Source organism: Dermacentor andersoni, chromosome 1, assembly GCF_023375885.2.
Source record: "Dermacentor andersoni chromosome 1, qqDerAnde1_hic_scaffold, whole genome shotgun sequence".
NCBI lineage: Eukaryota > Metazoa > Arthropoda > Arachnida > Ixodida > Ixodidae > Dermacentor > Dermacentor andersoni.
In genome coordinates, this window is record NC_092814.1 from 270,214,344 (window position 1) to 270,227,840 (window position 13,497).

At 42.7% G+C, this 13,497-nt stretch overlaps 1 protein-coding gene across 1 annotated transcript in view; it reads right to left on the bottom strand.

Annotated features, from left to right (window-relative positions):
- The window catches only part of LOC126547627 (uncharacterized), a 51,876-nt gene that overhangs the window by 7,337 nt on the left and 31,042 nt on the right, over positions 1–13,497 (bottom strand). The window contains exons 8-10 of the mRNA XM_055063138.2: positions 12,651–12,768; positions 4,640–4,832; positions 417–495 (exon numbers count right to left, since the gene is read on the bottom strand). Of these exons, the coding sequence (XP_054919113.1) occupies positions 417–495; positions 4,640–4,832; positions 12,651–12,768 (390 nt within the window). The remainder of the gene's footprint in view (positions 1–416; positions 496–4,639; positions 4,833–12,650; positions 12,769–13,497) is intronic.

Sequence of the window (13,497 nt, forward strand, 5' to 3'; positions counted from 1 at the left end):
GTATCTACGCCATGCAGCCGACCACAGCTTGATGTCAGCTATCGGCCAATAGCAGCCATCTAAGTAAATGATGAAATAGTGCGTCCAATTACGAAATAGTGCATCTAGAAGAGAGTGAGGACAGGGCCTTCTGTTGAAAAAAGCGTTTGAGAAAAAGGTGACTTCGCAATCCGCTTGCAAGCTCCACACACTGTGTACAACAGAAAAACGTGGCTGAGATGTTCACAGCAGCATATGCTACCTGCATACTATGATATTTCACCAACCCCGAGAGGTGGTTCAGGGCCCCTTTTTGCAGTCAGCCAATACATTAGGTTCAATGGCAACAGGGCGGGAAATTCATCGCGACTATATTTAAACCGGAATTACTTATTAAGTGGGTATGCATTAAAGAGGTTTTACTGTAGTACACTTACAGGCAGAGTCAATAGGTGGTAGTTTGGATGTCGAAGATCCACTACTTGTCCTTTCAGATCTGCTGGACAGTGAAGACAGCTAAAGAAGAAACAAGGGGGAAATTCTAAAGAAACTGAAATAACAGTTTTAGATGTGAGCTTTCTGATAATGAAATTACTGAAAGCTGCGAGCTGCCATGATGAGACAACCATCAGGCCAATGCCAAAATTTTAGGTTTGACACAAAATGGCGCCACTGGAGGAGATCCATGTCATGATTTGTCGAAGAAATACACCCATTTCCTAACACTTGTAGGGCACTGAGCTTGTCATCAGAGCTCACCGCTGTCCTTACAGCAGGGCTAAATTGTATCCCCAGCACTCCACATTTCTGGAGTGTGGGAACAACTCTTTCTCAACACCCACAGCTCTGCACCGCCAAAGGAGCTGTACCAAGCAACCCAGCAGCAGGAGCAGCTCTGGTTACTTGCATTATGGCTTGAACATTTTAGATGAACTTCACCACAAGGTGGCGAGTGTGTACGCAGGAATACAACCATTCTAGCAAATGTACAAGTGAATTCAACATCAGTGGTGCAACATCTGCTAATCCTCCATTTCCTCAAGAAAGCAGCTTCTGGATATGGCTAGGCCACTCTGCAGAAGTTCTGCATTCCTACTAAATAAGTAGCGCTCACACCATCCAATACTTTTCGGCAGTTTGCTGCACAGAAAAAACATCATCACAAGGATGAAATGCAAGAGTGCAAGCTGCCAAAATTTGAGTTGAGAGCAGCTTTTTGTTTCCTTGTAATTTACTATGTCTTGATAAACTAACCTTCCTTTGCATACACCAATTTTTACTGCTGTATTGAAATTACTTCCTTAACATGCTAAGAACCCAACTGAAGCGAAAACGTTATATTTTAAATAGTAGCGCACAGATCTTTTAATGCTTAAAAATCCAGTCTGCTAAACTGGTTACGAGTTGTATATACTACTGAAGCAATCTTGGCAAAGCTGCAGGGCTGAAAATAGTCCAATTTTCTTATTAGCAGCATTTGAGCATAAGCACCTAAGCAGATATGTGTGGCTGGTGGTTAGCGGACAAGACACAAATCCCAGCACATTGACCAAGAAATTTTCACCACACCTGCTTCCTAATTTTGGAGGTCATGCCAAAAAGTGGCCCTGGTTCTTAATGTTATGAGTTTGGAATCATTTTTAGCGAATGCCAAATTATAATAGCAGCAATTTCTTTTTCAAGTTTCAGCATAGAAAACATCCATTTTTGAAAGCTTTTTGTGATGCATTCCCATGTATTCACAACGAAAAATTTGACACGGAGGCTTCTCAATACCTGCACTATCTGAAGCTAGGCTTTACACAGTCCAGATTTCAATCGCAGCTGGCCTTTATCTGAAGCAGAGGGGGGTAGTGGGTAAAAGTACCCATACAAACTACACACTAAAACTCCAAATACTGCATGCAGCCTGCAGAACTTGTGCTCATTCAAAAACTCCATGTTTAATGGCCTGCAACAGATGTGCCCGTTTGGTTTCCTCAACTGCCCACTCTAACGATTTTCCAATATGACAAAGGTGCAGCAGCATCTGGTTGATATAACTTGCCAGCAAGCATGATAAACAGCATTTAGAAGAAAAAGCAATGCTCTATTTTCCCAAACAGCTATTAACAGCACACTGCTGCCTAATGTGGCTTCCTTGGTCATAAAGGTGAATACAGGAACGTTGCAGCTCGCAGTATAAATTGAAAGTATATAATTGGATGCCACTCAATGGTTCATGCAAATTTACAATTTGTACACACTAGCAGACAAAAAGTAGCTCACTGTGTTGCTGTATAGGCATGCTCACAAGGCAAAGGATTGTGGATGTTTTCACACAAACATAGCCGGATGCATCCTGACATCTTTAGTGTAGATGAAAAAGAATAAAAAAAGAAAAGGAAAAGTCCACCTACTACAAATTTAAAACAGAATATAAGAATCTGAACTTATGCCTCTTTAAACAGAATGCATGTTGACCCATTACAGTTCTGGCAAGGATCAATGTCAATATTGCAATAATGAAGGTATTTACTCAAAGACATGTATCAGTGCCACTGAAAAATTGAATAACCCTGAGTAAAGTTAACGTAAATCTGCTGTATTTTGTCATGGTTAACATATGAAATTACTATGGCTGTTGAATCCACCTTAGGGGTGCTTCCAGAATTCAACTGATCTGTGCAAATCTTAGTATTCTCAGTGGATCAAGCTTAATGTTTACTAACACAATGCATGTTGACCAAATTATGTGTAGATCCTTTAAAATAAGCAGTCCCTTCCAGTTGTTTGCTACTACACAGCCAGGCTAACCTAAATCATGTGATGTATTGCTCTATTTTTATTTCCAACCACAAAGCATTTCTGCCTTCTCCCCTATCAGAATGTGGCTGTCACAGCTGGGGATCAAACCCATAACCCCTTATCGAGTAGTAATATGCCATATACCCACTGAACAAAGGCGGTCAGTATATATTAGTACTTTAGTTTGACAACTGCCACACATCTATTTCATCAAAATCAAAAATGCTCTTCTGACACACGGGGCCTATTTTGTGTGAAAGCACCTTGATCAGCACCAATGCTCCAATAATCAAAGTGTTAAATCCCAATGCATTCCCTGGGCATTAAAGGGACGCAAAGAGAAACACTGAACACTTTAGACCGATAAAGTATTCTTTTAAAAACTGTATTCTTGTTAATATGGGGTAATAGGTTGACTATCAGGTGAGAAAACTGAGGTCAACATTTTCCATATTGAATTAAATTTGCTGCCAAAACCCACGGATTATGCTCACAGATATTAAGATATACTTTAATACTTTATAGTCGCGGCAAATCCGGTGTCGGCGTCCAGCATCCCGTGAGGGAAAATTGCCGTATATATTCTATATGGCACTGAAGTTCTTTTTCTATCACTAAAGTTGCTCATACCATGTCTTACAATCTTTACAAAGTTATTCCTCAGAATTTTGAGAATGACAGCCCACAAACAAACGTCATGAAACAAAATACTGACAGCGCATGCCTTTTATGTTCAATATTCTCGGAGTGAAACATTAAAAGTCCGAAACAACAAAAGATTGACCCACGCAAGAGGCCACGTTTCTACCAGAAAGCGCGCCTTCATGCATAACGTTCACCGCCAGTGTTTCACAGTAAACATTATGGTTACATAAGCTGCAGTTGCCGGGAAGCGTGAGAAGCAATTGGGGATCCTTGAGTGCTATCGAGTTCCACTCTAAAGGCAAAGCTTAAGCGTCCTCCAAATTTTTTCATAAGTTGGCCATCATGGCTCAGTAAATGTCCTTCAAACTCGCAAAGTTCAGTCTTTGGCTTCTTTAGAATACAATTCTTCATCACATACAATGGCCTGATACAATGATACAATACAATGCTCTGCCGAATACAGTGATCTTTACTTATAACAAGTTAATCCCTTCTGTGCTATGGAGGAGCTGGGTTCATCCATGCGTTTCAGGTAAAAATGGCCAACGACAACAGCTCAGCTTGTCGACAGTACTTAATTTTCTAGCAATGCCATGGACAAGCTGGTTCATCTCAGTGCTGTCCTGCTTCTCATAGATGGCAGCCCACAATTGTAGGGCAGCATAAGCAGGAGCAAGTTTATTCTGGTGGAGGAAGTAAAACATGTTAGCCACTGCGGTCTTTAAAAATAATTTGGCCACTCTTGATCAGAATTTGTGATAATAAAATGGCACGGAAGGGGTCAACTAGGCCAGAGTGGATGTGTCAAAATCCACGACGTCGTGGCAAGCTGGTGAGGGAACATCAAAGCAACATCACCACCTGTATTTTGTTTTCACCTTTTATGGCTTATCAAGCTTCCCTGCACAGTAAAAGTGGCTTTTTACTGGTAAAAGCAGCGTAATTTACTAATGCTATGTAAGTAATTTCTGTCTAGTATGTTATTTAAGATATGCCACGGCAGAGGGATTAAGTTTAGCTCTGACAACCAAAGGCTCTTGAATCTGCACCTAAATCTAGGCACAGGGAGATGTCCTTACATCTTTCTCCCACCTGAATGCAGTGGTGAAAGCCAGAAATTAGGCTCATGACACTATGCTAAGATGCACAACACTATAGCATTTATGTTATAAAGCCTTACATAACTGTGTAGACAGACAAAAAGAAATTCAGCTATAGAAACACTCACAGGCACTTTGCTGGAGCTACTGCCATTACTGCCAGAGCTTAACGGTGGCAGCAAGGGCCGTGGCCTTGAAGTGCACCTGGAAGCCACTGGTGGTTGATACTGCCGCTGCTGTTTATCACATGACCACTGCTGCCTGGAGCCCTGCCTGAGCATGGATTGTGCAGTGCTTGACCTTGAGGAAAATGTGGAAGAGCTGAAACATAGCAATGTGTAACACAATTTTAATCTTCTAAGGTGCAGTATGTGAATCACACATGGTATGCGCATCACACATGCCTCACCATATGGTCATCTTAAAGCACCTTTACAATTTGATGGCAGCGAAAAGTGAAGAACCAGAGCTGCCAGTAAAGATTTCCATTATTTTGTTTATTTTGTTTTTGTTATTTCCATTGTGTGCACATGCATATATATATATATACAGTGCCACACGGCACACTGATAGGCAGCTGAATTTAGCATGCAGGAACATTGTAGTACTGTTGGCTATTGCTCAACAAAGAGGGCATGGAGGCAAACACACTGCCATGGTTATGAAAGGCATTAATATAGATGACACAACTCGATATCACCTCATGCCACACCTGAGGGCAATCATCAATCACCTGTTGCAGTGATGATAATCGTAAATACTCGAGAAGACCAGTCATGGAAGATCCAAGATGAAAGGCTCTTCACATACCAGTCAAGAAAGTGCCAACAGGGAGAAATGGTGACGGGAATGCACACCTTACAGGAGTATGGTGCTTCACATATTTTAATATATCGAGTCTACAGTCAGATACATTTTATTCACTAAGGGTGACACCCGTGTACTTGGTTTTGATTTTCTTGAGATAATACCACTGCTTGGAAGAGTTTTCCAAGAGCCCCTTGGGTGTCAGTGCAATGCTCTCTGGGCTGTTGTTAACATGCGAAAGCACCCCTTAACACTTTCAGGTGCTGATTAATTCTTTCATTCAAAAATTTAGTTTCATGACACTTTTTACACTTTCAAAATCATGAAAAGTGCACAACTGCAGAGCAGACTATGAATGTTTAATTGTTCGGTGAGTTTTGTCAAGTTTACAACAGAATGTGGACTCCATAAGAGAACTCCTTACAGGAACATTGAATATGAGAGCATCAACTCATATCTCACATATTTTGAAAGTATCCATCCAGCCACTTGAAATGTATGCTGGATGTAAAACATTGTGAAAAACAATGAAAGACGTGAACCCGCTAAACATATATGACAACATACAGACAACAACAGTCGAACCCACTTATAACAATATTCAAGTGCCACGGAAGTTCCATTGCTATAACCGATAATTGTTATGGTCGGGTCGTATGAAAGAGCAAACATCCAGCTGTTAACCTTCCAACTAGTTTTACTAAAACACCTTACATATATTATTCAAACTTGCAGCACAGGTCCAATTAGAAGTGTTTCAAGATGTCTGCAACACATCTCAAAAATTTATATTTTCATCGGTGCCTTCGATTTTCATGCACTATCTCGGTGAGCACAATTGTGTACTCTGTGCCTAAAGGGGTTAAAAGCAGAGCAGAAGCTGCAGCACATGCATTTGTACTCCCACGCAACAGTAAACAGATTGGGCTCCCACCCCCCGGCCAATGGAAAAAGGTATATATAGACAGCAATTTAAAACATCTAGGCATAACACAAATAGGGCGGACTGTATGATCTGTAACTGTCAAAAGTGACCCCCTTTCACCACACAGCTTGGTAATTGGTGCCCAACTAACAAAAATCTCTGGCAAAATTGCACTAACAAAATTACATTTGGTGTCTAATGCCATAAGTTGCTTAAACATGTAATTCCCAAACACAGTTCTGCATCAAGAAAAATTGGAACAACCTGTTCACCTCTATTTATAGCCATGAAGAGTACATTTGTATAAAAAAAGACACTACAGTCGAACCCACTTATAACAATATTCAAGTGCCACGGAAATTCCATTGCTATAACCGATAATTGTTATGGTCAGGTCGCATGAAAAAATCAAAATAGGAGGATGGCAGAGCTGTTGTGGCAAAACTATTATGGCGGAGAGGCCAGTGCCCCTCCCCACCACCTTCCTCTATCCGGCTGCTGATTGTGTTCACTCGTTCAACTCCTTCCTGGGCACTCCGATCGCGTGTAACAGGCCGCGGCTGTCGGCGTTAAATAATGGCGCTGCTGTAACAACTGCAAAGAGGGGTCACGGGCGGTAAGCAATATGCGAGCTCCGCCGAAACATCGCTTTGGTGGCCCCAAAAGGGGCCTTTTAAAAACTTGAGAAGGTTGCCGTGACAGCCTGTCAGCTTGAGAAATCCAGAAGAATTGCTGAGGCGAGATCGCCACAAGCATATCACCACATACTTCTCTCTGGCTTGCACGAGAAAACCTTATGTCTGTCAGCTTTTCAGGCTTTATGCAAAGCTTGCCAACATCCTTCTCCAAGGCATCCAGGTACTCCACGTAGTACAGTGGAAGGTTCCTTGCGAAGATGAAGCACCAGAGGGACTGAACCATCTGCCGGGCCTCCTGTGAGGACAACATTGAGGCAGCATGCCCTACCGCGTCATCGCTGCCGTCGTCGCCGTCGCTATCCGATGCAAGAAAGTTCACGACGATTGCCTCATTGGTTAGAAGCACTTACTTTCCAAATTTACAGCTGTGCGCCTTCTTTTCACCGGCAACGTCGTGCATTTCCGATGATCAGCGGGTGGATCAGCCACCTTCCGTTTCAGTGGTGAGTCAAACAAGGCTGAGAAACCACAAGGCCAGGAACTATTTCGACGCAACCAACAAAGACGAATGCGAGCGAAGCTGTTTACAGAAATGCGCTGAATGAAGAGCCAACAAGCAATCTGGCAGCAGCACAGTTGGCACGGTCTATTGGTGTTTCAGAGAGTGGCATGGCGTAGAGCTATGGGTGCAGACCATCCGTGTTTGGAGGGGTGGAAGGGCAACAGGTGAGAGGTGCGTGGAGAAGGCTGGAAAATTAGCGCGCAGCGGGGCATTGTTCAGCGGCTCAAATTTCTCATGTTCCTTTTTTTCTTTTCAACGATTTCGCATTTCACTACCCTTCAGCACGGACACCCAGGAGCCAGACTTCATCGCTATAACCGATAATGCGGCATCAGGGTATTGTAGTAAGCAGGTTACTTCACCATGGAAAACATACAAAAGTTAACCGTGCAGCAGCTTCTCATTGTTATAACCGATATATTGTTAAAACAGGTATCATTATAAGTGGGTTCGACTGTATTAAGCATTATTTGAGTAAAAACTTAATTACTTGAATAATTATTAATTCAATAATTGGTTTGCTGAACTATCCACAAATAGAAAACTCACTCCAGCTTAAAAAAAAACACTGCTATAGGCTACGCTTTCTAGGCTAAGTTTTTGTGTGTACTACATAGGTGCCACTTTGTATGAAAACATAACACTCAGGGCAACTCACAGCCATAAACGGAACAAGAAGCACGCATATATCAAGACAGTGAGCCTGGACTAAACCCCATAGACCACACTTCCCCATCATCATTGTATGATAAACAGCTAAACCTCAATATATATTGAAGTTGGTAAAGTCGATAATTTGCTTTGTTATATCGAAATTTCATTATATTGAAATTTGACCTTCGATGCAAATAAGTACAGTCGCCGATGAACTTTTTTTACACGGAAGGGGCCACAAAATTTTCTAAATTAGCAGGCAATTGGAAAAAGCAATTTGAATGAGAGGAAAATTAATTTTGTTGAACTTGAAGGTCGGCAACGAAGGATACAGTTTCATGCCATGTCGGATAATATCTCCACATCGGCGATACAAAGCAAAGACAGCCACGCTTTCGCGTCCTATCCACTCCCGCAGCTGTTAGTGTCGCCTGCAGTGGGACGACGGTTTCTCAAGAAGTGCCAGCAGCGAATGCTTTGTCTGTCTCTCGCTTCAATGCGTCTCCGAAACTCGAGATTATGCAACCTCCAGGAAGAGTTTTCGGTGAGTGTCCACCTAGTGGACATGTCCATTTCGTCTGCTGCTTAAGTCCTGATTGGCTGGGCTGAGGTACGCATCAGAAGGAGGCAGGCACCCTCAGCCAATCAGCACTTCAGCAACAGATGAAATGGACATGTCCACTAAGTGGACACTTACAGAGTAGCCCCCTCAGTACTAAACGCGCGAGAAGACAGCACACATAACACTACACCATTTCAGCAGGCCCACTCTTTGCACACGCCACAGATTACCTCCAAAACAGGGTGTGCGAACTGTGTATGCAGTGCGTTTGCAAGCAGCCACTTGTAATTCAACGACTTCACCATCTGTGTCAGCAGAACGTTGCCTTTATCGTCTTGGTATTCCTTCAAGGCAGAAGTAAAATTTTGTTATAGTGAAATCATGTATAAATACACTTCGTTATATATTGTCACGAGAGGAAAAGCCAGTCAGTCAGTTCTAAGCGAACGGCCGTTTACAGTTCGTTTTTGCAGCAGCTACCACGCACACTTCTTCCTCGACTTCTAGCGTAACTAGTGCGTGCCAATATATAAGTTCTAAATACATGGTGTTCTATGGACAAAAATTCTTGACATACTTCGCCATGTGAAGAATTTCGTTATACTGAAATTCGTCATATCGAGGTCTAACTGTAGCAGATGAAGCTGGCCGTTATAAAAAAAAATTGCTTTTTCTTTTCATTAACTAGAATCCTATCCTTTCAATCATAAATATACCAGAATGCAAGTTTAGCAGCACAATGCCTGAATTTCCACTTTGTCACAAATTCATGACAACAAACATTCGTGCCTTGTTGTGTACTCCCATAGTTACTTTGAAGTGGATGGACTGTACGAGGAGTAAACAAATTTAATAGGGATGTGATTCAGCAGCGCTGGTAAAATGAGGCGAGTAGCCAGACCACAGACATTATTGTGGTGACACTGGCAGTGCTTTGAATCTTCTATTTTATGGATTCTGCTGCTGCAATGCAGCATCGAGTGCATGGCTGTACGTTACGCTCACGCGCTTTGTTCAGTTTTGACCGCAGGGGCATGGCTCGGACAAGGGTTTGAACTAATCGCAAAGTGTTGGAGCTCATTTCATAGAATGGGTGCACATATTTTTTTACGGATCAAGTAAGCTCGAGACACATCTTCCACCAAAACACTACAGTCACGACAGCTGTCTCAGCAATGCAGATGACGAGGACTATGCACGCAGATTTCAAGGCATGACATCTCCTCTAATGAACACAAAATGGAATAGCAGCAAGAGCAAGGAAGATGAAAAGTACAATCACTCCGGGCACACATGCCTCCCAGCAATAGAAAAGATGCCGATAAGTGGATGAAGACACCCTGCACCAAGCAATGGGAGATGTCACAGTGGCAGGAATCCACCTGAGAGTGAGTATGAAAGCTTCAATTCAGTATTTCAGTAATTTTTTTACAAATCCTCATGCCCAAGCAAGGAAATGATGCTGTTTGTAAGTATAGTGACAAGTACACACCGTCCATGGGAAGCATGTCAAAGATGAAGTGGAGTTCCACGATTACTGGGAGCAAGAATACATTTTATATAGGCAAATGACTTGTGAGAAAGTCATTAACATTAATGTGAATGTCATGAACTGCTGCGCACATGTTAGTAATTATTGCCCACACCTGACAGGAGCGCAACACATTCCTTACATCTTCCACATCCTTTAAAACAGGGCAGGAGAACATATTAAAATTTTCAAATTTAGTGTGAAAGTTGATGCAACCCTCCTCCCTCAAGTTTCACGGCCTTGAAAAGCAGGCTTTAAACCCCTCCTATTGTTGGTCATGAAATACCACCTCGAAAAATCAAAGCAAGCTTCTAGTAATAAATAAGACTTAGTTAGGCAGCACACCAAAATTTTCCATATTCCTTTTACACAATGGCTCCTGCACAACATAAGATAGGCAAAGAGGCTAGAGTAGTCACCTTTTCCACACCTAATCATTCATCAAGCAGTCTGTCCAGGCATTCAACTCTTAATGCCTTTCCTATGCGCCAATGCAAAAAGAAAAATGAAGCAAACAGCGAAAAGAAAATGCTGGTGTAAGTTTGTACAGTGTGTTCATAATATTGTCTATTTATTCCATCCCACTGCACTGTAATAAAAGTGTTTGTGGTGCAGACACACCACTGCCTCAACAAAAGGCTGAGGGAGCAAAATTACAACGGGGACGTAAGCACACTAGACCATCCTGCTGTTCACCGTTAAGGTTGCAGCTGCATGCCACTGTCAGAAAAAAACTGATTTGAGAAGAAGGAAAATGAATGGCGATGATAAAATCAATTGCATGATTTTTTCACAACGCCAGCACAAAGAACAATTTGTTTACAGAATATCGCTCAATAATGTGTTGATGTGAAATAATATTGTTACACGAACGAAGGATTAAGAACTGGAGACTATTTACACCAATGGTTGTAAATAGTCTCCTATAGAAACTAAGCAGGCGTCAACTGAAAATGTCATGATGTGGTCATCTCCTATAGCACGCAGCATTGCAACTGATATGCCTTGGGGTAGAACTTCCTTTGTCAGGCCAAAGTTGACGACGGGGAGGCATGTCCGGTTATCAGCGACGGTGACGATGGAGTGGGGCACAGTGATATTGCGCATCAAAAGGACACCAGGAACAGGTGTGGCGACGTAATCACGATCAGGGACAGGAAAAGACGATACCAAATCGACGAAAGTCAAGGCTTTAGGCGGCAGGCGGATGAAGGTGGTCGTACCAAAGTTGTTCAGCAGTTCGGCACGAATATGCACGAGTAGAGGAAGTTCAAGGCAAAGGGTACCAGCAGAACAGTCAATCAAAGCTGAATGTGCCATAAGAAAGTCGAAGCTGAGGATTAGGTCATGGGGACAATTGGTCAGCACTGTAAAAAGAACAGGAACATGGCAGTCGGCGATACTTATATGGGAAGTACACATTCCAGTGACGTCAACAGTGCTGCCATCGGCCACGTGTACGGCTCGTGTAGTAGCAGGCGTGAGAATCTTCCTCAGTCAACGACAGAGGTTACAACTCATTATGGACACCTGGGCTCCAGTATCTATCAATGCCGCCAAAGGGACACCGTCAACGTGAACATCAAGTTCTGGTTCATTGGGAGCGTCAATGGAGAATTTCAACACGAAGATAATGCAGCAACATCTACATGAAATTTCGTAATGATCGAGACCATACATGTGTTTTGCATTTCGCTGCCGCGCAGCTTGATGTACATCACGCATCATCGCAAAGTGTACATATCGTGTCTGCTACCTTGACACCGTGCCAGTGTCAGTTTAGGCCATATTTCAAAAATATAGCATGCAGCTTTATGCCAAAACACAAACTTGAGCCATTTCATGCAGTATGCACTTTAAACTGTGTAGGTGTTTGCGGCAGTTTCCACTTAATCACCTGTGGAACTAACCTCTGCTTCAAGCACGTGGCCGTCAGTCCGGCCTGTGTGCGTGGTCTCATACCATATCTCCTGTGTAGTCTACAGGTACAGGCATTTCAAGGACCATATTGCCATAACAGCTTACTAGCCATCAACCCCACAGGCTCGGCCTAACCAGCCCTGCTCCATCAGCAGTTAGCAATCCAAGTTATGGTTTGCTGCTAAGTTGACAGTACTCTTTTCGCAGCGGCAGTACAGCACTCGGAAAACCAAGGAATCAGCTCGACAATGAAAGTGAGGACACAGGTGACAGCCCTGAATGGCGGTAACTTCGTTCCCAACTGCCATGTTTAATTCAGACATTCTGTGTGCAAATGAGTCATGCGATGAATGAATAAACAAATTCACAAACAAACAAATTCAATTGGCCCATTTTTCAGCTCATAACTTCCTATTCACAGTAAAAAGCATTACTCAGCACAAGTAAGCTAATGCAGAGTCACCTCGGATGCGAATACTAGACTGCCTATATGTTTTCAATATTAGCAACCTAAGTCAAATGAAAATAAAGTCAACTCACCAGGCTCTTTCTGAGAAACGATCACTTAGGAGCTTTGGTGTCACTGTTAACACTCCTTCCAAGTTTTGCTGGCTGTTGCGTACCTCCTTGTCTAGGTCCCAGTGCAAGTGCCTTAGATCTGTGTCATCAAAAGCCAGCACAAGAACAAGAAGTTAAACATTTATATGCCATGTGCCTAAATTCTTACAATCGCTCTGAGCCAAGCTCTGAAAAACCAGAAAAACAATCTTGAACCCCATCAATATTGCAGTGACACACTCCTTAGTGAACAGTCCCAAAAGTTACACACATTTTGCAAGTCACATTCCGATGTTTAGGTCCTGTTCTTGCGCTTTATCTTGCACTTTACTAGCAACGAGCACTAGCATTGCACCACCACTGCCTTGAAAAACCTCATTGCCTGAGGAAGATACTGTAACTAGTGGGGAGGATGGATAGAGAAAATGTCTGCAGCTTTCACCTCTCTCCACTCACACAGCATCTTGAAACTTGGTAAATTAGGTGTTGTTAAAAAAAAATCTAAACTTTCAAGCAGCTAGTGCTCTCACAACAATGAGTAAGTGATCACTCAACAGGCCGTTCACCAGGCCCCACCAGAAATGTTTATTAAACGCTAGAAGTTGTAAAGCACTGTTCAGGAAGTGTTCTACTGAACGAATTTTTTACAAGGGTTTAGTAATAGCAGAGACAGAAGCCAATTAAATTTTGCGAGGAATGGGGCAAGAGAAGTCCCTGTGGAGTGGAGCCTCAACCCTGCCAGCACCAGAAAGCAGCACTGTTCCCTTGGCTCTTCCCATATCAAAGCAAGGGCCCACATGGCATATACATCACAACCTGCACCTCCTTT